Source organism: Pseudonaja textilis, chromosome 1 (genome assembly GCF_049901715.1).
Source record: "Pseudonaja textilis isolate UNSWEBS1 chromosome 1, rPseTex1.2, whole genome shotgun sequence".
NCBI lineage: Eukaryota > Metazoa > Chordata > Lepidosauria > Squamata > Elapidae > Pseudonaja > Pseudonaja textilis.
In genome coordinates, this window is record NC_141990.1 from 300,750,107 (window position 1) to 300,773,283 (window position 23,177).

Here is a 23,177-nt window from a genome sequence, read left to right on the forward strand (position 1 = left end):
ATTAGGTGTGTGTATATGGCATAAATTAAGGGTTAAAAAAAAAGAGATCTTACAAACTGTTGAAGATGAGAATGTTTTTAATTGTTTTCTATTTTTTCTTTCTATTTTCTTCTCCCCTTTTTTCTTTTCTCTTCTTCCATTTGTGTATGTGTTGTTGGTTTGTTTTAATTGTAAAATCAATAAAATTTATTTATTAAAAAAAGAAAAGAAATCTCTTTCTATGGTCAACACATTTCAATTAATCCAGCATATTTTTGGCTAGAAATATAGTATGCAGTATTTGTGCATGTATATTCTTTTTATCTGAAGTATAAGTAAAGTAAAACAGTAAATTGGAAAAGGGAGAGAGGTTATTTCTCTGACTGAGAGAACAGAACATGACTGAGCTAAAGTCTCTCATTCAGTTCTATAATTGAATAGAGGTTGAATCTGAGTTTTTCTCATCCAAATCCTATATATTAAACTTTACATAATGCTGGAATTGCAGTGCAATTAATATTTATTGATATACTACCTTGAACATGGAGGTCACTTTTAGCTCTTGTGATTCATTATCGCTGGTAGAACTACCTCTCATGAATTTGTCTTTTCCTTCTTCACATCCATTGAAGACAGCAGCTGTCACTGTATACTTGTAATAGCAAATTCCTCCATATATTTTAGACTGAGTGAAACATAATGCACAAGGCTACCTACTTTTGGCCTTTTTATTTCTCCTTTGTACATTATTACATAATGTTCTGATTATGATATATTGAAGTTCATTGGGTAGTAAGCACCTACACTGATGCAAGCAGTAGAATATGTGAAGATTTTATGGGAAAATTATGTTTCAAATGATATGATCAATAATATATATTTTTCGGCAGGCTAATTAATTCAAGCTTAAGATACAGGCTGTAACTCAGTTGAAGAAGACATGCTGTGCATATGAAAGGTCAAAATCAGAAAAATCTTAGAAAGATTCTTGTATGAAATCCTGTCAGATAATATATACAGTTCGGTAGACAGCTAGATGGATGCATGGTCTCATTCAGAGCTGTATTAGCACTGTAAAGCAAGGATTTGAGGTATGATGTTGTTATTTACTTGTAACTGGACTAAAATCTATATTTTTGTAATGATTTTTAGGTGAAGGTAATGATGAGAATTTGCCCATCACAAGGAACACACAACACATCGGAATCTATGTCATTTCTGAAGGTAGATTCACGAAAAAAGCAGATCACACTTTATGATCCATCTACAAGTGGCTGTAATGCAAGTCACCGAAGAGGAGCTGTGGCTGTCCCAAAGATGTTTGCTTTTGATGCAGTGTTCCCCCAGGATGCTTCCCAGGTACCAAAACTGAACATGTAAAGCTGATAATTTGAGTTGCTGCCATGGCATTTAATTCTGGTGAGAGAGTTCTTTTACAGTATTTTTTTTCCTTTGAATTAGTTGGTTTAATTACTGGGAAGGCATGCTAATTAATAGTCAGTTTGCAAGGCCTCACGCTGTTTTAATTTAGCCCAGATGTGAAATTAAGAAGCAATATCTGTAGAGGTAATTCTGTTCAGTGATTATATTCCTACTATGTTTCTTGTGTGGTTTAAAGCAACATATACATGTAACTTGTTACTTCCATAGTATCCCTTTTTAGTTTTAGTTGTAGCATAGCATTTATAGGTTTGGGCTTATATGTACCATTATGAGAGATCATCAAATATTTTTTTGATTGTGGAAGGATGGAATAAATGGATAGTCCAGTTTTTTCGAAGTATGTTGACTTCAATTCCCATAATCCCTAGACCATAGGAGCTGTGAAAATCTGGAATGCTGCAATAGTTTTCATATAGTTTTTGAGAAAATATGTTATGGTCGAATGTCCTTCCTAAAAAATGGCTGCCCATCATTGCCAACCTTTGAGATGAGGCATGCCTTTAGAATAATGATCCATATTTAAAACAGACACTCGGCCTGCAGTTTTATGCACGTGCATTTGAAGAATGATACTACATATCCATACAAAAAAAGGCCTTACAAAATGTCCTGGGACCCTACATTAGAAGGATTTTCTAATGGATTTTGTATGATTTTTACAATACACAAATTAGTGTCCCATTGGAGACAATTGGAAGATTGAAATAACCTGTGTTTGAAAGTAGAGCTGAGAGTGGCTGTTTCACTAGTTTTGTTGCTTTCTCTGTCAACATAGTCCAATTCATGGAAATAAAAACAAAGAAGGAAGAGAATTTGGAAGAGTGTTCTCCTTCAACCACTGTGGAACACTCCCCCCCCATTACTCCTTTGTTCTTTGTTTTTTGCCCTGACTGAGAAATAACTCACCATTCTCCATAATTCTTGCCATTCCTTCTTCCTTTCTCATTCAGATGAGAAAGAGAAAATGTGCTAAAATGTACTAAAACGGTTACAAAGATATCAGCTATGCTTTTTTTCTACATATATAAGTGCCCAATATATCACGAGCTTGCTGTTTACATGTAAATGGACATTGGATCCCTCCTTCTCCCACCCCCTCTCTCCCCAATTCTGATGGCATGGTCAATGGAAGGGACTTGCAGCATACCTTCCATGTTAGACCTGGTGGGTTAAGTGGAAACAATGGGAGAAGACTGCTTTAACATCATATACTAACCTTGATTTAAGCTTTTTGGTAGCTTGGCATCCTGCATAATCCTAGACTGCTTGGTTAGAATATAGTACAGTGTTGTGGCTCCGGGCTTGGATTCAGATCCTGTGATTGATATGAGTTCAAGTGAGGAGGTCATTGCAGAAAAATATGAGCCGGCCTGGCTTAGTGATTGGACTGATAACCAGGATGAGGAGATGGACGTGACAAAGAACGACAGGCCTGATGTATTAGAATTGTCAGGACCTTTGACCTCTTCTGGTTCCTTATCTGATCAACAGCCGGGAATGGCTGACAGGGAAGTTTTGAGAGAGTCTTCTAGTGGAGACGAGAACTTGGAAAATTTGTGGTTAAATGTAAAAAATAGAAGACGGTTGAGAAGGCAAAATCAGCTGGAGTGAATGAGAAGAGCAAGTCAGTAAATTAGCACGTTGCCTCAATGAGTATAAAAGGACAAAGCTGGGCTGGTACATTTTGCCAGGAACAAAATGACTATTTGAGTGAGGACGTTACAGCAAGGAGCTCTGAGACTGGAGATTTATTGCCAGGACTGGTTTGCCGGACAGAGTAAAGATTTATGCTGTGGTTTCTGCCAGCCGTTATCTTGTAAGACTTCTTTCCATTTGATTTAATTGTGAAACGGCTGCTTTCTGTTTTGTTCGTTTGAATTTTGAAGGGGAGTCATAACAGTACAGTATATTGTGGAAACTCAGAAAATAAGTCAGTTCAGTAATACAATTAAGTCTGGCATGTAAATGTACTCTATCTTGCCAGTTTATCTGGTTAGTTGAAACATTCCATGAGCATGTTATATTGCTAAGGTAGAGACGTGAGGTCAGGTGTCAGTGGATTTTATGGCTCCCTTTCCTTTCTGTTGTGACATGAATTTCCTTTGCATTTTTCAAGTAGCCTTGATTTTGGTTAAGAATTAGAGCTGCCTATGGTTTATCAATCTGTGTTTTCTACCTGATCAAAATTTGAAATGTGGGCTTACCACTGATTTGTACATTGTTTTTATGAGTCGAGATAGTTGTTATTTATCACAATATTTATCTGAAACGAGGAGCTAAAGTTAGTTTATGTAACTACTTTGTCAGCCTTAAATTTACAGCATATTAGTGATGCAACCCTTGGCTGTAATTATGGTTGTCGGGAGAAAAATGGCAATGAAGCATAGGTTTAGCTCAGGAGCTGGTGTTTGTCTGAAGAGAACCAGGCCAAATACATATGGTACAGCAGACGGTTGCTGTCCTGAATGGCTCCCTGGCCAGTAAAGAAAACATAAAGCTGGCAGGAGATGACACATGCATCTGAAACTCAAAAGGAGTAACAGAACCTGTGTGCCTAATGCAGACTTCTATTTCCTGTATGGTTCTATTACATTTGATTAAAAGAAATCTGTTCTCTCCCCATTGAACAGCATTTCTCTTCCTTTCCCCAGTACACAGACGAGACTTAAAAGCATGTCCTTTGTGTCTGTGTGTATTCTAGGAGATGTGGTTTTCATCATTAAGATTAAAAGTTCCAAAATTTTTCATTTGGGGTGAAATGAAATTCATTTGTTTGTGGGTGTTTCCTTCTAAGCATCCTTGGCAGTATATAGCCTTTGCTATAGTGGCGAATATACTCAGGTGTAGGATAAGGGTAAAGGTTTTTTTTCTGTCACAAGACTCTTACTTGACACACCCACATCAGAGGTGGTATTCAGCAGGTTCTGACCAGTTCTGGAGAACCGGAAGCGGAAATTTTGAGTAGTTCGGAGAACCGGTGGTAACTTTCCCCCAGGAGAGGGGAGGGAATGGAGATTTTACAGTATCCTTCCCCTGCCATGCCCACCAAACCACACCCACCAAGCCATGCCCACAGAACCAGTAGTTAATTTTTTTAAATTTCACCACTGACCCATACCTAAGCCCTTATAAACAGAACACTGACATCCCCTAAACTCCACTGAAAATGTTCCCTAGCTTGGTAATGAAATAAATCAACCCACAAGCTCAGAGAGCGAACCTTTATGTCAACTCATAAAACATTTCTATGGCTGTTTTATAGTTGCCAACAGAAAGGGAGAAGGGAAAGGGGTTGGAAAGAGCAGTGTGGCAAGCTTGGAAATAGAAAGTGCACAGTCTACTAGTATTAAAAAAGATGGATGATGAAACGTTATATTAATTCTGTGTTTGTTGGTTAGCATTTCCAACATTAGTATTTGTATCTGAGTTTATGGAATTGACATGCCATGGCACCTTCTTTAGTGAAATAGGAAATCATTTTGGGCTTATGTAATAGATTTAATTAGAAAAAAATGGAATATAGTCACACTAGAACAGTGTGACTAATGCTATGAAATGTGCAACTACATTGATTTAAGAACCATTTTCATGTCGAAATATCAATACAATGCATCTGAGTCCATGTTTATTAACTGACTTCCAACTTCTTTACTAGGCTGAGGTATGCTCTGGAACAGTAGCAGAAGTAATCCAGTCTGTCGTGAATGGTGCAGATGGTTGCATCTTTTGCTTTGGCCATGTCAAGCTTGGTGAGCTCCCAAATTCATTACAGTTAATTACTATGTCAACCTGGTAATTACATGCTGTCAGTTCTTGGAACAATAAACCAGGACTACATGAATAGATGAGAATTTCTTTTTAATTAGTTATGCAAACTTCTCCTGTTTTATTTCTACACTGGGACTTTAAGTTCTGCGCATTTTTTCTTGTCTTTCTTTAAAAAAAAAACATTGGATAAAAGGTAAAAAGTAGCTATGTGCACCTGTCAAGTTCTTTAGAAGCAGATTTTTTCAGGGCCAGCCTGTGACATAATTCAAACAGAGCAAGGAACTTGCAGAAATTAATTGGTTACAAAGTTACAAAGTATGGAAAAATTAATTAAGTACCAATGGATTAATAATGAAATATGTAAAAGCTACTTTTTGCATTTGTTCTCTCCCATTTTCAATTAAGGTATGTGGTTTAGTTATAATCTGAAGGCTTGTATGAAGAGGGTATTTCATTTCTATAAACCAGATGTTATCTACTTATAGTCCATTTTCTCCTCAGTTAGAAAAATCACTATCAAGATTGCTTGAATTTTCATATATGCAAAATTCAACTTCAGAATTGAATAAATATTTCCACATGCCTTAAGATGAAATCCTAGCTTTTTTAGATAACTGTAAGAGGTGAACTAGGATAGGGGGAACTAGGGTAGGGAGGAAGTTGTAAAAAATTACTCTGCCAATGTGGGGAGGAATATCCATCAAGAGGCTCCAATACAAATTCAAAGCAGAATTTGTGGCAGAAATCACATGTGATTTAAATGCTATGCTGCATTAATAGAAGTGTAATTCTGGGATCAAAATAAGTCATTGGTCTTATTTATTTTACATTGATTAATCACATGAATATTGTGCAGTTCTGGATGCCATATTTTAGGAAAGACCTTCACAAACTGGTGTCCAGAGGAGAAGAATCAATGAGGTGAAGAAAAATTAACCAAGAATTATTGGAGGATTTGAATATATTTAGCCTGGAGAAGGGAAGACTGATTGGGGGCACTGTACTAGTGGATTCCTGAATTGCACGAGGGTTTGCATTAGAAGATCTCCAGTTGTTTTCCAGTCCTTACATTCTGTGATTCTATGAGATCTGACTCTTAATTATTCTCACTGATTATGTCCCAAATGAGGGCTAGAGAGCCTGGATTCACCACAAAACCCCAGAAATAGATCCTAACTTCATCAACCTGATAAATATTACCAGTAACTAGCACATCTTTAAAATGCAATACCCCTCCCCTTAAGACTAGTGAGTGAATAATTAATTTGCTTTTCCTTAAAATATCAGGAATTGTGAGTGATTCTTCAGCAGAATATTTAGGAGGAGGGAGGCTGCATTAAGGACACTAGCCATTTGACCGCCTGAACAGACTTGTTGAAAAATGAGGACAGTTGAGGCAGTCTTTTTTCTTCCCTCCACTTCTTTTTGTAGTCTGAGGAAAGACTCTGCATTGAGAAGATTCACAGTGGATGTGAGTGTGGATAGTGGCTTCATTCATGTCCCATTGTTTCTTCCTTACTCCTCCTTTCACCAGAAAGTCAGTTATGTGCTTAGTGGTCTAATTAGATCTCCATTTGCTTTCTATTTTAGGCAAATCCTACACAATGTTTGGAGAAGATAACTCCACACAGAGCCTTGGCATCGTACCTTGTGCTATTTCATGGCTCTTCAAGTTAATCAATGAGCGCAAAGAGAAGACTGGGACTCGTTTCTCAATTCGAGTATCTGCTGTGGAGATCAGCGGCAAAGATGAAAACCTTACAGATTTGTTAGCTGAAGTAGCCACCGGCAGTCTTCAAGATGGACAATCCCCAGGGGTCTACCTACGAGAGGATCCAATATGTGGAACACAGGTATAAAAATATCAGGACAGGAAGCCTGGCTTTTTCTTTCTTCCTTACATTTGTCCCCCCCCCCCCCCAAATACTTTGATCTGTCAAATCAGTTCTAATCAGTTTTAAAATATATGTTTTAATTGTCTTTTTCATTTTTAATCTCCAGTCCTACAGTGTACATATTTGTTTCTTTTAGCACCCTTGTGGCTTCTTCCCCTGTTCAGGAAGCAGGGATCATTCTGTCCCTCTTAATTAGGTGTTTTCTTGTTTATATTCCAGCTTCAGAATCAAAGTGAATTGAGGGCCCCAACAGCAGAGAAAGCAGCTTTTTTCCTTGACGCAGCACTGGCTGCCAGGAGTACTAGCAAACCAGAATGTGATGAAGAAGATAGGAGGAATTCACATATGTTTTTTACACTTCATATATATCAGTATCGTATGGAGAAGAGTGGCAAAGGAGGAAGTATGTAGATTTGGCTCAAACTCTCTTTCTTTTTGCATTGATTTTTGAAAAGAAGTGCAATTGATTTTTACCAGGACCGAAGCTGATTGTATTAGCCAAGAAAACTTTAAAATGGATTGCTTTTTGGAATTTCTAATTTGAAAACCTGGCATGTAATAATGTAATAAGATTGGGATTAGTTTAGCGACTTCTGTCCTCTCTGTGACTTGTGTTGGGGGGGAGTGCACGAAGAGAGGCTCAGCCAATCTCACTGTACACATGCTTTACCTTTTGCTCCAAGGGATCAGGTGAATATGTAGATTTCCCTCCCAATCCTGTTTTCAAAAAATTATTGTGGTAGTTTGGCTGATAAATGGTCTAATAAAATAAATAGTGTAAGTTTACTTAAGGAGATTCATGTCTGAGTAGGCAGTTAAACTCAGGATCTTTCTGGTTCTGTTGTTACCATTTTAACCACTGGTCAGTGGACAACTAGATAGAAACCTGTATGAATTGGAATATGCATACCTTTGTGTGTGTTAAAAAGTCCAGCTGCTCACCCATTGGGGTTTAAAATGTAAATAGAAATGTGTGCTTCTTACACAAGTGGAGGAATATTTCTGCATGAGATGATTGCTACATATTGATAGCTGTAGGTAGCTAACAGATACAGGTAGTCCTTGATTTACAACAGCAATTGAGCCCAACATTTCTGTTCTTAAACAAGGCAGTTGTTAAGTGAGTTTTGCCCATTTTATGACTTCTCTTGCCTCAGTTATTAAATTAATTACACATTGGTTAAGTGAACCCAGCTTTTGACTTTGCTTTTCAGAAGCCGGCTGGGAAATTTAAAAATAATGTTTACATGATCCCAGGACAGGGCAATTGTGATAAATACATGCCAGTTGCAAAGTACCCAACTTTTGATCACATGATCATAGGGATGCTGCAGCAGTCATATGAACAATGATCAAAAGTCACTTTTTTCAGTGTCATTGTAACTTGGAACGGTCACTAAACAGATGGTTGTAAGTCAAAGATTACCTTTCAAAAGTAAGCACTTCTCCCTGACTAGTGGATTTTTTTTAGGAAATATTATCCAGTTTTATCAAAGTTCGTTGCAAGTTTTGTTATTGCTATGTCATCTGAAGTTGACTATTCCTTCTTGCCTGTAAGTGGAAATGTTCAAAGTATTAAGTTCAGTGATGAGATTTGCACAGTTAAAAATAACATTTGAATTCCAGAAATGCTTTCCTAATATAGACACACACATAATATTTTTTCACATTTATTTGGTCCTAAAATATGGTTAGAACTAAACAATATTATAAGAGTTTCAAAGGATTCTTAGTGAATTGTTGGACATTATTATTGCTTTGCTTGATTTTGTCCATCATGCAGTCATTTAATATGTAATAGTGCTTATTTTCTGTTTCCATCAGAATTTTATTTCCTTCCATTTTATTTTTGGTTATCCCATCCAGACTTCAATTAATATATATCTGTGTTCCTATAACTTTTCAGTGTCAGGTGGACGCAGTCGTTTACACCTCATTGACCTGGGTAGCTGTGAAAAAGTGCTAAGCAAAAGTCGAGATGGAGGACATTCCTTCTGCCTCTCTCTGTCTGCATTGGGCAGTGTCATTCTGGCCTTAATTAATGGTGCCAAACATGTGCCATACAAGTAAGTGAATTGCTCTGTGTTGTCTTGTCTTTCAGAATCTTAGCATTTATCTTGTAATGATGTCATATAGTGCCTGGCAAATGATGCATTACAATTTTTGCTTCCTTTTTCTCCTATGAGCACTCCAAAATGATTCAGCAGTCTGAGTAAGAGATATGTAACTATTTCCTTCAGTTATTTGATTAGGAAAAAAAATGATTATTTTGAAAAAAAAAATCAGAAGGCTAATGAGCAGAATTTACCATTTCCCCTAGTGCGGTGATGATAGTCTAAAGCAGGGGAAAGCTAAAGCAGTCTAAAGCTGGCTGGAGAATTCTGGGAGTTAAAGTCCACAAGTCTTAAAGTTGCCAAGTTTGGGGATCTCTGGTCTAAAGCTCAAGCTATTTTTGTTTTGTAGAATCAGATGTCATTTGAATCTGAGACTGTTTTTTTTAAAAAAAAAACTCATTAACCTGTTATGATCACTTAAAAATAGACTGCTTGGAAAAATGATGACAAGAAATGGAAATATTTCAAACCACTCTTTATACCTCCTCATGCTTTATAGGGATAATAAACTGACAATGCTGCTAAGAGAATCACTTGGGAACATCAACTGCAGAACAACCATGCTAGCCCACATATCGGATTCCCCAGGAAGTTATGCGGAAAGTCTCATGACACTTCAACTTGCCTCTCGTATCCACAGGATGAGGAAGAAGAAATCCAAGGTTGGTGTGCACAGGCAAATAAATATTTTATAATTTGGAAAGGATTTTATGAACTTTCATTCATTGCAGTTGGGATTGTAGTATTCCTTTACTGTTAATTTGTTTTGCAAGCTTTTGACCGAGACATGTATCAGAAGTATTACCAAAGTCATTATCATAAAAGTCCATTAATCATTATCTTCATTATTTGCTATGATGCAGCTCAGATTGTTATTTTAAAGTATAATAAATTGGAGAAACTAGTTTGGACTATTTCATTAGATGCAGCTTTAAGTTCAATGCTTGAAAGGTAGGAACAGTCAAATCAGGTAATTAGGAGATAACGGTGACTTAATTTGAGCAAATCACTATTCTTTTATTGGAGTTCCCCACTTTCAGCTGGTACTGTGTTTCTCATAAAATAAGACTGGGTCTTTTTTTTTTTTTTTTGAGCCCTGAAAATAATGGCTCGGGCGTCTTTTCGGGGGTGACTTAATTTCCTCCCCAACATGCACCCCAACCTAGAGTGCCCCAGGTACACTTACCTCTCCACAAGGCTGCTTCTATCGGCCGATGGAAGCTCCCCAAAGGCAGAGTCACCACTTCTATCGGCCAGTAGAAGTGGCGTCATGGAGAGGTGAGTGTGCATGGGGCGCTCTAGGTGGGGATGTGTGTAGGGGATGAAATCTATTGGCTGGTAGAGCGCCCACATGCACTCCCCTTGCCATGAAGCCATTTCTATCAGCTGATGGAAGCTCCCCAAATGCAGAATCACCAGCTGCTTCTATTGGCCAGTAGAAGCGACCTCGGGGCGAGCGCCGACGTGCAGTCCCCTTGCCACGAAGCCATTTCCATTGGCCGATGGAAGCTCCCCAAAGGCAGAGTCACCAGCTGCTTCTATCGGCCGGTAGAAACGGCCTCAGGGTAAGCACCCCATGCACACTCCCCTTGCCATGAAGCCACTTCTACCAGCTGATAGAAGCAGCTGGTGACTCTGCCTTTGGGGAGCTTCCATTGGCTGATAGAAATGGCTTTGTGGTGAGGGGAGTGTGTGTGGAGTGCTCGCCCTGAGGCCACTTCTACCGGCCAATAGAAGCGGCTGGTGATTCTGCCTTTGGGGAGCTTCCATCGACTGATAGAAATAGCTGGTGACTGTGCCTTTGGGGAGCTTCCATTGGCTGATAGAAATGGCTTCATGGTGAGGGGAGTGTGCGTGTGGCGCTCGCCCTGAGGCTGCTTCTACTGGCCAATTGAAGTGGCTGGTGACTCTGCCTTTGGGGAGCTTCCATCGGCTAATAGAAATGGCTTTGTGGCGAGGGGAGTGTGCATGGAGTGCTTTCCCTGAGGCTGTTTCTACCGGCCAATAGAAGCGGCTGGTGATTCTGCCTTTGGGGAGCTTCCATTGGCTGATAGAAACGGCTGGGGACTCTGCCTTTGGGGAACTTCCATCGGCTGATAGAAACAGCTTCATGGTGAGGGGAGTGTGCATGGGGTGCTCACCCTGAGGCTGCTTCTACCGGCCAATAGAAGCGGATGGTGACTCTGCCTTTGGGGAGCTTCTATAGGCTGATGTTCTATTAATAGTAGATTGGAGTATTCTAGCCTAGGCTACCTGCAGGGCACTCCTAAAGGCAAGTTTTCTCCCTCCCCTTTCCCCCCATTTCTCTTCACCTTGTATAGTTTTAATGAACTATGTGAGAAATGGCGGGGAAATGCATGGATTAAATAGGCCTAAAATTTGGGGGTGGGGCTTAATTTCACCTTATGCCTAGAAATCATGCTGGGCCTTCCTATTGGTGGAGGCCGTATTGTTGGAGAAACACGGTATATACTGATGAATGATGTATAATCATACTAAAATAAGCAGTTTTATCAATACAATGAAATCCTTCACACCAAATATTCAGAGATGGATAATAGCATGAAGTAAATAATATCTGCATTGACTTCTGGACAGTGATACGCATTTCAGCTAACAGCTAATGATTGCCCTGTCCTGACCTAATTACATGATCTTTTTCAGACTTTATTTAGTATTTGGAATACAGGCCAATTCAAGTTTTAAATTTGATTCTTACGTTTGACTCATGGTTTGATTCATTACTAAGGATCATTTTGAATAGTGACTAAATATTCAATAGTCACTGACTAAACTATTCCCTTTATTATCTGTCTCTCTGAATTTTTTTCCATGAGAATGAATGCATTATTCTGAAATTGGCTTAGGTATTTGAATATTCCAAGTAAATATGATTTCTGAAATCCAATATTAATGGCTTGGTTCATACAGAAAAGGTTGTCTTGCTTATTGACTTCTTGCTCAGCAACCATACTAAGCTACAATAACATTGAAAAAAAGGAGACTTGCAACCTGCTCTCAAAGTTGTGGCTGTCACAATGTCACTGTAGTTAAGGGGCCATGATTTGATCGCTTCGCAACCAACAGTATTTACAACAGTCACAGCATCCTGTGGTCATATGACCACCATTTGTGACATTCAAATCTGGCATCCAACAAAGTCAATGGGGAAGACAGCAAGAAGTTGTAAACATGTGACATTGCAGTTAATGACCTGTGCTGATTCACTTAACAGTAGTCAGAACTGATATCATAAGTTGAGCACAGTCATATAATATTTCACTTTAAGACTGCATTGCTTATCATTCCTGGTTCCACTTGTGGTTGGTAAATGAGGATTGCCTGTAATCTGAACTTATCGCATATTGCATATCGGCCAGATGTTATTAGGTTTCAGATATTCCTGATCATATGACAATACAGTCATATTGTGAAATGTGGACTGAAACCAAGATTCTTATAAGTATTAAAGCAACCATGCTATTTGAAAACTTACCACCCAATGCAAAATATTACATACTTGGCCATTCAATCAATGTTCCTTCATGGTGATTGTGCCACTTAATTGCCACATCATTCTTTTTTGCCTTTTGAAAACTGCAAGTTATCACTAAAAATGTATCATAAGTGCCTTTTATTGGAATCATTCCAATAGATACCAAAAACTATTCTGTAGGACATGAAAAAAAAAAGACTCATATTTTGTCCTCTTGTGAATAAATTTAATATTAAAAATACTTCTCTGCTATTTATGTTTTTACAATCAGCAGTATGCATCCAGCTCATCTGGAGGAGAAAGTTCATGTGAAGAAGGCCACGTACGAAGACCTCCTCATCTGAGACCATTTCATCCAAGGACAATAGCTCTCGATCCTGACATTCCTGTGTTGAATCTTTCTAGTGAACATGATTATTCCTCAAGCAGTGAGCAGTCCTGTGACACTGTTATCTATATAGGTTCCAATGGCACTGCTTTGTCAGACAGAGAGCTGACAGATAATGAAGGCCCTCCAGAATTTGTTCCCATAATCCCTTCTTTGAACAAAAAAAGAAGCAAGGACAATTGTGGTCTTCCAAAAAGCTCTGACAAAGATCACTTCAAGTGTAACACCTTTGCAGAACTGCAGGAAAGATTGGAGTGTATCGATGGAAGTGAGGAACCTGTCAAGTTTCCTGTTGGAGAGATTACTGCTGTAGCTTCCAATAGCACAGTACCCATGCCTACAGAAAACGGGCAGTCTAAATCCAAACCATCTTCTCCTCTTGGAGGCTTTAAAAAACCATTTTCACAAGAAACAGGAACTCCAAAAAAGGGACATAACATTTATTTCCAGCACAACATCACATGCCCTGAAAAGAAGGTATCTCCTTTAAAAACAGAACATGCCAAATTGCAATCAAAACCCGAAAGCAAGAGAGTAGATTTCAGTGAGAATAATGAAGTAGCGGCTGATTCCTGTCGATTATCAACAAGTAATTGTGCTAAGGGTCATGAATCAAGTCAAGCTGATGCTGAAATGGTTGTGAAAGAAAAAACTTCATATATGAAGAGACCATTGCCCAGCCCTGCTCCTCCACCACCTCAGCAGCAGGACTGCTTAGTGACAAGCAAACAAGCATATCTAAAGGTGAATCACAACAATTCCATTAGGACTCCACCTGTGGGAATGAGTAAACAAGTGGCTAGTGAAACTGAACATAACACTATAACTAATGACACAGAACAGCAGGCAGATGGTTTTGAAGTACACAGATTTCGATCATCTTTCCAAGGCCCATGCTTTGACAGGGATATACTGACAACAACAGTGACCTTGCAGAAGCCTGTGGAACTCAATGGTGAAGATGAGCTTGTCTTTACAGTGGTTGAGGAGTTATCTATCAGTGGTATTATGGACAATGGAAGACCCTCTAGCATCATCAGCTTTAATAGTGACTGCTCTCTTCAGGCTCTTGCCTCTGGTTCTAGGCCAGTTAGTATCATCAGCAGTATAAATGATGAGTATGATGCTTATACCTCTCAGGCGAGTACAACAGGTGTCAACATTGATATTGTTGTACCCTTTTCTGAAGAACCTTTCACTAGTAGCAGCAGATGTTCCTCGATCAGCTCATGGCTAAGTGAAGTCAGTATCTGTACAATTGGAAGTGATGGAGCCCATCCCAGTGATGGTTTTCTTATGCAGCCCTCATATGGCTGCCACAAGTCTGAGGAACTTTTAAATTTGGGCTCTCCTAATATCTCTGTTCCCTTGAAAACTACCTTGAATGATAGTGGGTTTTGCTTTTCAGAATTGGAGAGCAAGAGCATGAATTCAAGCAAGACAGCCTCAGGAGTCAACAGAAGCCTTCAAAACTATGACTTAACCAAAGTGTGTCAGATGGGAAGTACTCTTTGCATCACTGATCAGACCACAAAAGTTAAGCTTTCTAATTCTCAGAACACTCCAGTGATTGAAACTATACACTCCAGTCTTCCCCGAAGAACAAAAACTACCTCATCTCTGACTCATAATAATACTCTCTGTGATAAAGAACTGCAAAAACCACATGTGATGTTTGAAGATCCCTGGTTGGTTCGCACAGACGATTGTCTGGAAGCCAATACCACAGATCTGTTACCTTCAAATTCTCAGGCATTTAGTTCACAGAAGCAGTCACCAAGATCTACCCAACAATTTAGTAACACAACTAAAGCTTTAAAATCCCAGACATTACTTGCCTGTTCACAAAGGGTGGTAGACGGTTGTGAAATGAGCTGCAAGTCTTCTAGTGGAGTTGCTAAAAAATCTGAAGCTTTCCCTAAAATTCCACAGCTCAAAAGAGGAGCCACCACACTGGGAGTAGTTCCTGTGTCACACAGCAGTGGTGCGTTTACAGAAGGCATGCACAGAGGGAATTCTGAAGCTGCTTTTGCCATTGGGAGCCTGAAAAAGAAGAATACACAGCAAAAGATGAGTATGTTACCCAGGCCAAATGGCATAATACCTCCAGCACCTCCTGTTCGTAAATCCAGCCTGGAGCAAAAAAACGGAGGGGCCAAAGCTGTAGGATTAGAAGCTAATAGGGCTGCTGCACTAAAACATGAGGATGAGATTGATTCACGACTGAGAACTGGGTTATGTACTGCTGAAAATGCCAGTAGCAAATATAGCCTCAGAGGAGACCATTCCTTGCCAAAAGCAACTTCAAGTTTAAAGGCCAAGGCATCAAAAAGTGAAGGTGTCCATCGTTATGGGAGCCACACATCCCTTGAAAGGTGTGATAGCTTGCTATCTGTGGGAGGAAAAACGAATCTGAATAAGGAAAATGGTGGTGGCAGCCTTAGCAATGGCAGGAACGGCCGGCTAGTCCCAAGACTGGGAGTTTCTCCTGATACTTCTGGCCTGACCTCTCCTCCATTGTGCACCATGTCTGTATCTTGCAAAAATAGTCAGGTGAAAAGTGCTACCAGTCAGAAAACTGCACTTAGTGGGAATAAGAGTCGTAGCCTTTCAGCTAGTGGATCCAAGTCTCTGAGCTCCTCTGTGAAATCTTTGGCTCAGTCCGGTGGGAAGAATTCTAGCATTCCTTTGAGTGGGAAAACAACTCCAAAGTCCACGCAAGGCACAAACAGTAAACCTGGTCGAGGAACAATTATGGGAACTAAGCAGGCCATTAGGGCAGCCAATAGTCGTGTTAATGAGCTAGCATCAGGAAGCTCTGGCAAGATGAGCCATTTCCGGGGTTCGACAGACTCTGATAGTGGCAATGACAGTGGAATTAATCTAAGTGATGAGAAGTCACAGATCCAGATGCTGCCATCTCCATACAGTAAGATAACTGCACCCAGAAGACCTCAGCGCTACAGCAGTGGGCATGGGAGTGATAACAGTAGTGTCTTGAGTGGGGAACTGCCACCTGCAATGGGTAGGACAGCTCTTTTTTATCATAGTGGTGGCAGCAGTGGCTATGAAAGCATGATCCGTGACAGCGAAGCCACTGGCAGTGCTTCTTCAGCACACGATTCCATGAGCGAAAGTGGGATGTCTTCACCAAGTCGCATGAGAAGTTTGAAATCCCCAAAGAAAAGATCAGCAGGTAAAAATACAATAGCTACAAAAACCTGGTATTAGAATTTCTATTGATTTGTGTCTGCATCAGGTCTGTCACAACCTTAAACCGACCTATTAGCAAATAAGGTATCTGAGAAAATGCCATCATAGTAGTCCTTAAAACTGAAGGCATGTTCAGACCTGACAGATTTTTAATTTGTAAGTCGCACCTGAGCTTTAGCCTAAAGAGGCAAATGATCAATCTGCATGGCTTAATGAAAGAGGCAGATCCTCAATACTACATTTTTGATTAATAAATTCTGTCACTGAACTCCCTAAATACATGTTAACTAGTAATGGCTATTTAGAACCAGTTGTTTTATTATGGGACAGGTGTGATTGCTGCTCCATGGGGATGCTAGCAGATTTTACTCTGTTTCATATGAATTACACTGGAGAGGTTGAAGTTTTCAAGGGCAGCTTATGTTTCCCTGAAGAAGAGATAAAAAGAATCCAATTTCTCATGTAATTCTTTATTCTACTACTTTTGGGGAAGTATCCATGAAGAAGAGCAGGCAGTTACTTTAAAAGAGATGCTATCCACTGTTAAAACAGCTCCCATCTTATCCATAAATATTCTATTACCTGATGTTAGATTCATCTGAGTAGCTTCAAATGAACATGGTATGAAGCAGGATGGACAGTTGTCACACACACATTACTATACATCAGGGGTAGTCAACCTTTTTATACCTACCACCCACTTTTGTATCTCTGTAGTAGTAAAATTTTCTCTAACTGCCCACCGGTTCCACAGTAATAGTGATTTATAAAGTAGGGGACAAAACCCCTACCGCCCACCATGAAAGCTGGAATGCCCACTGGTGAGCAATAAGGACCAGGTTGACTACCACTGCTATACATCAACATGCCCTTATTTATACCCATCACCACCCAAGCATTGTGTGTGTGTGATAGTATAGTAATAAAAAGGATTGTGAATGGATGTGTTGAATATGGCATGGATGGCTTTCACTAGTCTATATTTAGCTCAGCTAATCCAACAGCCATCATGAGCTACCAGATTACTATGACCCACAGAAGATAACACGACCCACAGAAGACAAAAAGAATCTTACCCAGGTTTTGAAAAGATATGTTTATTTGAAAGTGTTATTGTATAATTCTAGCAGATACTCATGCAAATCTGTGATAGGTCCTCAAATGAAAATTATGAGTACACAAAGGAATTTGGAAAAAGTGTGCTAAAATGTCTGCTTAATGGAATTAATAATCTACAAAGCTAAGGATCAACTGAAATTAGAAATAGATTGTAGATTCATAGTGTAATAATTCCAGAAAAAGGTCTTTTCATTGAAAAGCTTACTATCATGCTCTTCAACTTTTGAAAAATTGATTTCTGTAGTTTGAGAAAATAAAGTGGTAGGAGGAAGGAAGAGTGAAATAACTGACAATTCCAGCTACTGGGAATAATATAGTTTAGTTTCCTAAACTTTAGAGAAAAGAGGAAACCAGATTAGCTGGTCTCTCCATAGTGTCCATACAGTAGCTCAGCTTCTTTAGGCAAGACCTAGGTAACAGTGGAGTTTCCAGAGATTTTGTTTTCTTCAGCAGCTAGACTTGTCTTCAACATTCTAGACCTTTTAAAATTTTCCCATCCTATTGAAATCTCAGCTTATTAACGCTGTATGGAATTCTCCATCAAGACAGCATGGAATGCCCATTTGCCAATGTGACGTCTCTTTACCCTAAAGGATGTTGCATTAATCCTGAGAGAAATAAACAAAACTTCGACTATCAAACAAAGAGCCCTGTGAATATTGTTAAACTATTGTAACAAATGTCAGAAGGAAAACACCACTTTATAAATATAAGTCTGGAATTACCATCCCTGGTAGGAAAATGTTAAAATACATTGCCGTGATTAACTTATTCATTAGGGATACCGTTCCAATTTAAAAGCCATAGATGATATTTGGGTACCCTATCCTCACAGGTCTAGGATGTGTATATACAAATACGTGATCATGTTGTACTTCCTAGTCGTGGTAACTAGTTTATTTTACTGTGTGACCTATTGTTTTAAAGACCCCATTTCAGCCTTTGCAGTTGTTCTCTTTTCATAGCACATCAGCTTCCTAAGTCTCCCCTGCAAATCAATATTAACAGCTCTGTAAAGTTGCCCACATATTGAAAGAGTATTATGGCTGATGGATTTGTATTTGCTTTTGCCCCAGGAAATGCTTTAAAGGCATTTCTTTTTAAAATGACAAACAGTTCTTTTGTCAGTTGGAATAGTCCTCTGCTGATAAATTACAGTTTACCTGTTGGAGTGTTTAATGCTTTGCCACTCCTAATTTAGTCAATTGCTCTAGATTTGGGGAGAAAGAAAACTAATTGTATATTCCTATTGAAAAGTATGTCTGAATTCAGTTGGGCTTAATTCCAGGTAAATGAGTACAATTGTATATGCTAATGACCTTTTTTTAATTTGAAGCTAGCATAGCCTTAGGATAACCAGTTGGATAAATGATCATAAAGCAAAAAATCATGACAGCAGTTCCGGTTGCAATTGTTCAGTGACTTGTGCACAGTTGTTAAGCACATTGTCATGTGATTGCATCATATGACTTCCTGCTGACTTCTCCATTGCTTTGCTTATCAGAAGCCAGCAGTAAAGGTTGCAAATGGTGATTGTGTGACCATAGGACATTGTGACAATCATAATTGCATGCTGGATGCCAAGTACCTTGAATTGTGATCATGTGACCATGGGGACATGGAACAATTGCAGCTTTGAAGATGGCTGTACATCTCCTTGTTCAGAGAAGCCCAAGCTTTGAATGATCACTGGATATCTCTACCAAATAAAATAAAGATACAGTGTTGTAAAGACTCAAAATTGTGTTCATGCAATGAACTTAACTTGATTACTGAATTCACCTATTTTTTTAGTTTGCCCAAGAACTCTCAGGGCTTGTTGTTCATATGCGTTTAAGCTGGTTACTCCCATGAAAGTGCCATCAGGGCTTAAATTCTGCCATATTATTATGGACCTATGCCACTCCTGGTTGGATAAGACATATCAGAGGTGGCATGTGGTTGGTTCAAAGTTGGGATTAATAACTCACTGTGGGTGGAATGGTGTCACCCATCTTGAGGGAAGTAATGGTATACCTCCCTTTTAGGAATCATCTTTGAACCTAAGGGTACAGTCTTTAACTTTCCCTTTTTAGGGAGGTTGTTAATGGGTTGTAGCTATTCAGCTTCAGATGGTCTTGGATGAAATGTATTTGGCCCCCTTTTAGTCAAGGCTTCACTTTGAGACATCATTGGTTATACTTATGGATGAGGCCTTGGGATGGGGTCTGTGTGATGCATCTATCCTAGCCTTATTAGATCTGTTCAACACATTAACCTTCTGGTTTTCTTCTGGTCCAGCTACGGCAGGGGTGCCAAACTCAATTTCATTGAGGGTCACATCAGGGTTGTGTTTGCCGTGGGGGCATGGCCAGGGTGGGCATGGCCAGCTGGACATCACTTGTGTTGGAGGTGCTTGTGGTGGCCCAGTGAAAATGGGCTCTGCCAGCGAAAATGGGCTCTCAAGCTCTGTTTTTGGCCCCCTGCAACCCTCTGCCAGCAAAAACGGAGCTTACAAGGGCCGCATGTGGCCCTCCCAAACTCTGTTTTTCCTGGCAGAGGCACAATGGGTTGGTCTTTTGCTGTTTCCAGAACAGTCCCATGGGCCAGTTCTAAGCACCTCCAGGCTGGATCCGGTCCCTGGGCCTTGAGTTTGACAGCCCTGAGCTTTGGAAATGGGATATTTATAATGGTTCTTCCCCTTCCTCTGTGGCTACTTTTAGTTGGTGTTGGTGGGAGGGAGAGATTGAGTTCTATGATCCTGCAATGAGGGAGTCTCTTGAATCTCTTGCCCTCTTTTTCTACATCACTTTCACCAGTCTAATAGGATATGTGTATGCTCTAAGTCTCTTGCCTTAAATGGCACCTAGAAAGCACACATTTTCTGTAGCAGCTCTGACCCTGTGGAACTCTTCCCCTTGAGATCTGGCAGGCCCTCATTCTGTTAGCTTTTTCAAAGGCCTTGAAGAGCTGGTTCTTCTCAAAAGGGCTAGAATGGGGTGAGGCTGGAGTCTGGTACAGTTGAATGTCAGTGTTTGGATTTGTTGTTTTGTGAGTCATAAGGATTATAGATTGTCCTTGATTTATAACCATTCAAAGATTGAATGAAGAGGACTTAGGAGGGGACCTCAGAGTTCCTGTATTTCAGTTTCCCTGAAGTCATGTGATCATGATTGCCTACCTTCCCTGCCAGCTTCCTATAAGCAAACTCAATGGGGAAACCAATTGGAAGTTGGAAATCATGGTTGGATGAGAACTTTGCTTAATAACCTGAACAGTCCTTTAATACTGGCAATCAAGACTGCAATTATAAATCAGCTTGGTCACATGATTTTTTGCTTTATGGCTTTTTTTTTTTTTTGCTTTTCAATCACATCATTTTAGTTTAGTTTACTTTATTGCACATCGTACAATGAAATCAAGCACCATCTTCAGTGCACATCATGACCATGACCATGAAAATAAACACAAACACATATCCTTCACCCTTCACACATTGAACGGGAAACCCCTGACACCACACCAGCACTGCACTATACAGCAGAATTCAGAAGAGCTACTGGCCTGGGATAGAAATTGTTACTTATCATTTAGCTTATTGTGATGTCGAAATGTTTCCTGAATCCTATTGGGTTACTTTGATCATCAATCATTTTGATATGGAAACTTGTAGAACTTTGTGTGTTAAGGCATCACAAAATTAAGGAGAGAAGAAGGAAGGAGTTTTGATCAACTGATATTTGCAGGCAGAAAAGCCCAGTGTGAATTGTTTAGTTTCAGCTACACTTATGCTTCTTGATTATATTGCCCTGTGACAGAATTTCACTAGACACATAATGTAATTATTATTATAGCAAAATGTCTGTGGCTACACATAAGTATTTTAAGTATTGTCTGGGTTAGAATGTTCATAAATTATTTTAGGAGGCAAAGATATGAGGACACTTTTTTTTAATCTCAGGTTTCCAGCGCCGTCGGCTGATTCCAGCTCCACTTCCTGATTCTACATCTCTGGGCAGAAAACAGAATGTTGCTGGCCAGTGGGTTGATCTCCCCCCTTTACCAGGGACTTTGAAAGAGCCATTTGAAATAAAAGTTTATGAGATTGATGATGTGGAACGACTACAGCGACATCGACAAGAGGAAAATGAGGTCAGGACACATTTTACAACAAAGTGGACAATATAAATTTCACAATCTGTGAGGCAAGATTGTAGCTTAAAATCTAGTACCTGAGTGGAAGAACAAGTTTGCAATTAAATCAATATCATAAGCCATTTTTAAATAGTTCATATGTTGGGGTGTCTTGCCCATTGAAAATAATTTGGTCTCCCATTAATTGTGTTTAATGTAGTTGATGGAGTGAGTGGAGAATATCAATTAATACATTATGAGCAGGCTTTATAATAATTGCCTGCCGGATGAAACTTTATGAGTCTCCTTTCACTAAAGGGTCATTAACTCTTTATGTAAATGGCACAACATATCATTTAGAATTCTGTTAAGTTCAAGATGCTGTGAGTTTAATTTATTTGTAATTGGCAAAACAATCCACTTAATTCTGATAGGTAACAGGAATTACAATCATTAGTTTGCTACCTGTTTAAAACAACTGCTTCTTTTATTTCATTTACAACAGCCTTTCCAGGATGTTGAAAAGGTAAGTTATGTATTTTCATCTTATTTATCTCTTCAGAGCTAGCTATTTTGCGGCAAACATAAAATTTTCAATTAGCTGTGTTGTGCATGCAATTGGAGATGGTTTCAATGCAGAACCCTCAGGCCAATGAAGGAGATCCTAAGTGAGTTGGGGAGTTTGTAAAATAACTTCTCATCCAAATGCTACACGTATGCATTTTTATGTTAATTGATAACTCCACAATCAATCTTAGATCTTTTATTATACATTGTTTCTTGTGTTTTAGTATCCATTATTGTAAATTGTGTTTTGCTCCTTTTTAAAATTTTGATCATATTTGAATTTTATCAGGCACCATTTCAGCTTTATGTATAGTTTATTTTTGTTGTCCTGAAAGCTTAAACATCAGACAAATAAAATGGGAATAGAGTTTTCTCTCCTACTTTTACTCTGCAAACCCTTTACCCATCCACTTTCAAACCGTGTTTAAAATGAAGCAAGACATTTGGGTTATGGAGCAAACCAGATGGGACATGATTAAGCATCCCACCTGCACATAGAATTGGGATTTTGAAATTTTATTTTTTTCTAATGGAGTTATATTTCCTCATTTCACAGGGGAAAATAATTTCTGTATACATGATTGTAATTTAAGAGTATTGTAAAAGAGCACATTAATTCAGAATGGCAATAAGAGACCTAAGTGCTTGTAGAATGTTGCTTTATTAGATTAGCATCCATGAAAGTTCACTTTCAGCAAAGATAGGATGGAAGAGAACTCAGCTAATGTTTAATATTGCTTGCTGAGGCTGTATATGAGTAGTTAAAATTGAATGGTGTGGACTGTAGGCTTTTGGGAAATGGGGAAAAAGCCAGCAGATGGCCAGCAAAGAGTTACAGATGAATAATTTTTTACCCTAAAGGGCTTGATATATTTTAATACGAAGCTGAAAATCCTAGAGAGACGTCACCAACGGATTAGGGAAATGAAAGCAAAGCATGAGTTATTGAAAGAGGAACTGGAAGAAACAAAATGCAGGCTGATGTTGGATCCAAGCAAGTGGAAAGGAGAATGTAAGTATTTATTTAGTGCTAATAGCTAAAGTGCTTGATTGGCAGAACATTTTGAAGAATGGTATAATCT

The 23,177-nt window shown here is 39.1% G+C and overlaps 2 protein-coding genes across 5 annotated transcripts in view; one reads left to right on the plus strand and one right to left on the minus strand.

The window, feature by feature from the left end:
* Positions 1-23,177, minus strand: part of XRCC3 (X-ray repair cross complementing 3) — a 624,633-nt gene that overhangs the window by 489,346 nt on the left and 112,110 nt on the right. The gene's annotated exons all lie outside the window — the stretch shown is intronic.
* Positions 1-23,177, plus strand: part of KIF26A (kinesin family member 26A) — a 189,373-nt gene that overhangs the window by 162,675 nt on the left and 3,521 nt on the right. For 2 of the 4 annotated variants that reach the window (XM_087922240.1, XM_087922238.1), the window contains 10 exons: positions 1,132-1,338; positions 5,078-5,171; positions 6,781-7,043; positions 7,305-7,488; positions 8,992-9,151; positions 9,699-9,861; positions 12,970-16,279; positions 21,356-21,546; positions 22,034-22,054; positions 22,957-23,107. In XM_087922240.1, the coding sequence (XP_087778366.1) occupies positions 1,132-1,338; positions 5,078-5,171; positions 6,781-7,043; positions 7,305-7,488; positions 8,992-9,151; positions 9,699-9,861; positions 12,970-16,279; positions 21,356-21,546; positions 22,034-22,054; positions 22,957-23,107 (4,744 nt within the window). Of the gene's footprint in view, positions 1-1,131; positions 1,339-5,077; positions 5,172-6,780; positions 7,044-7,304; positions 7,489-8,991; positions 9,152-9,698; positions 9,862-12,966; positions 16,280-21,355; positions 21,547-22,033; positions 22,055-22,956; positions 23,108-23,177 lie in introns of all 4 variants that reach the window. The other 2 variants (XM_087922237.1, XM_087922239.1) reach the window with 1 other exon arrangement.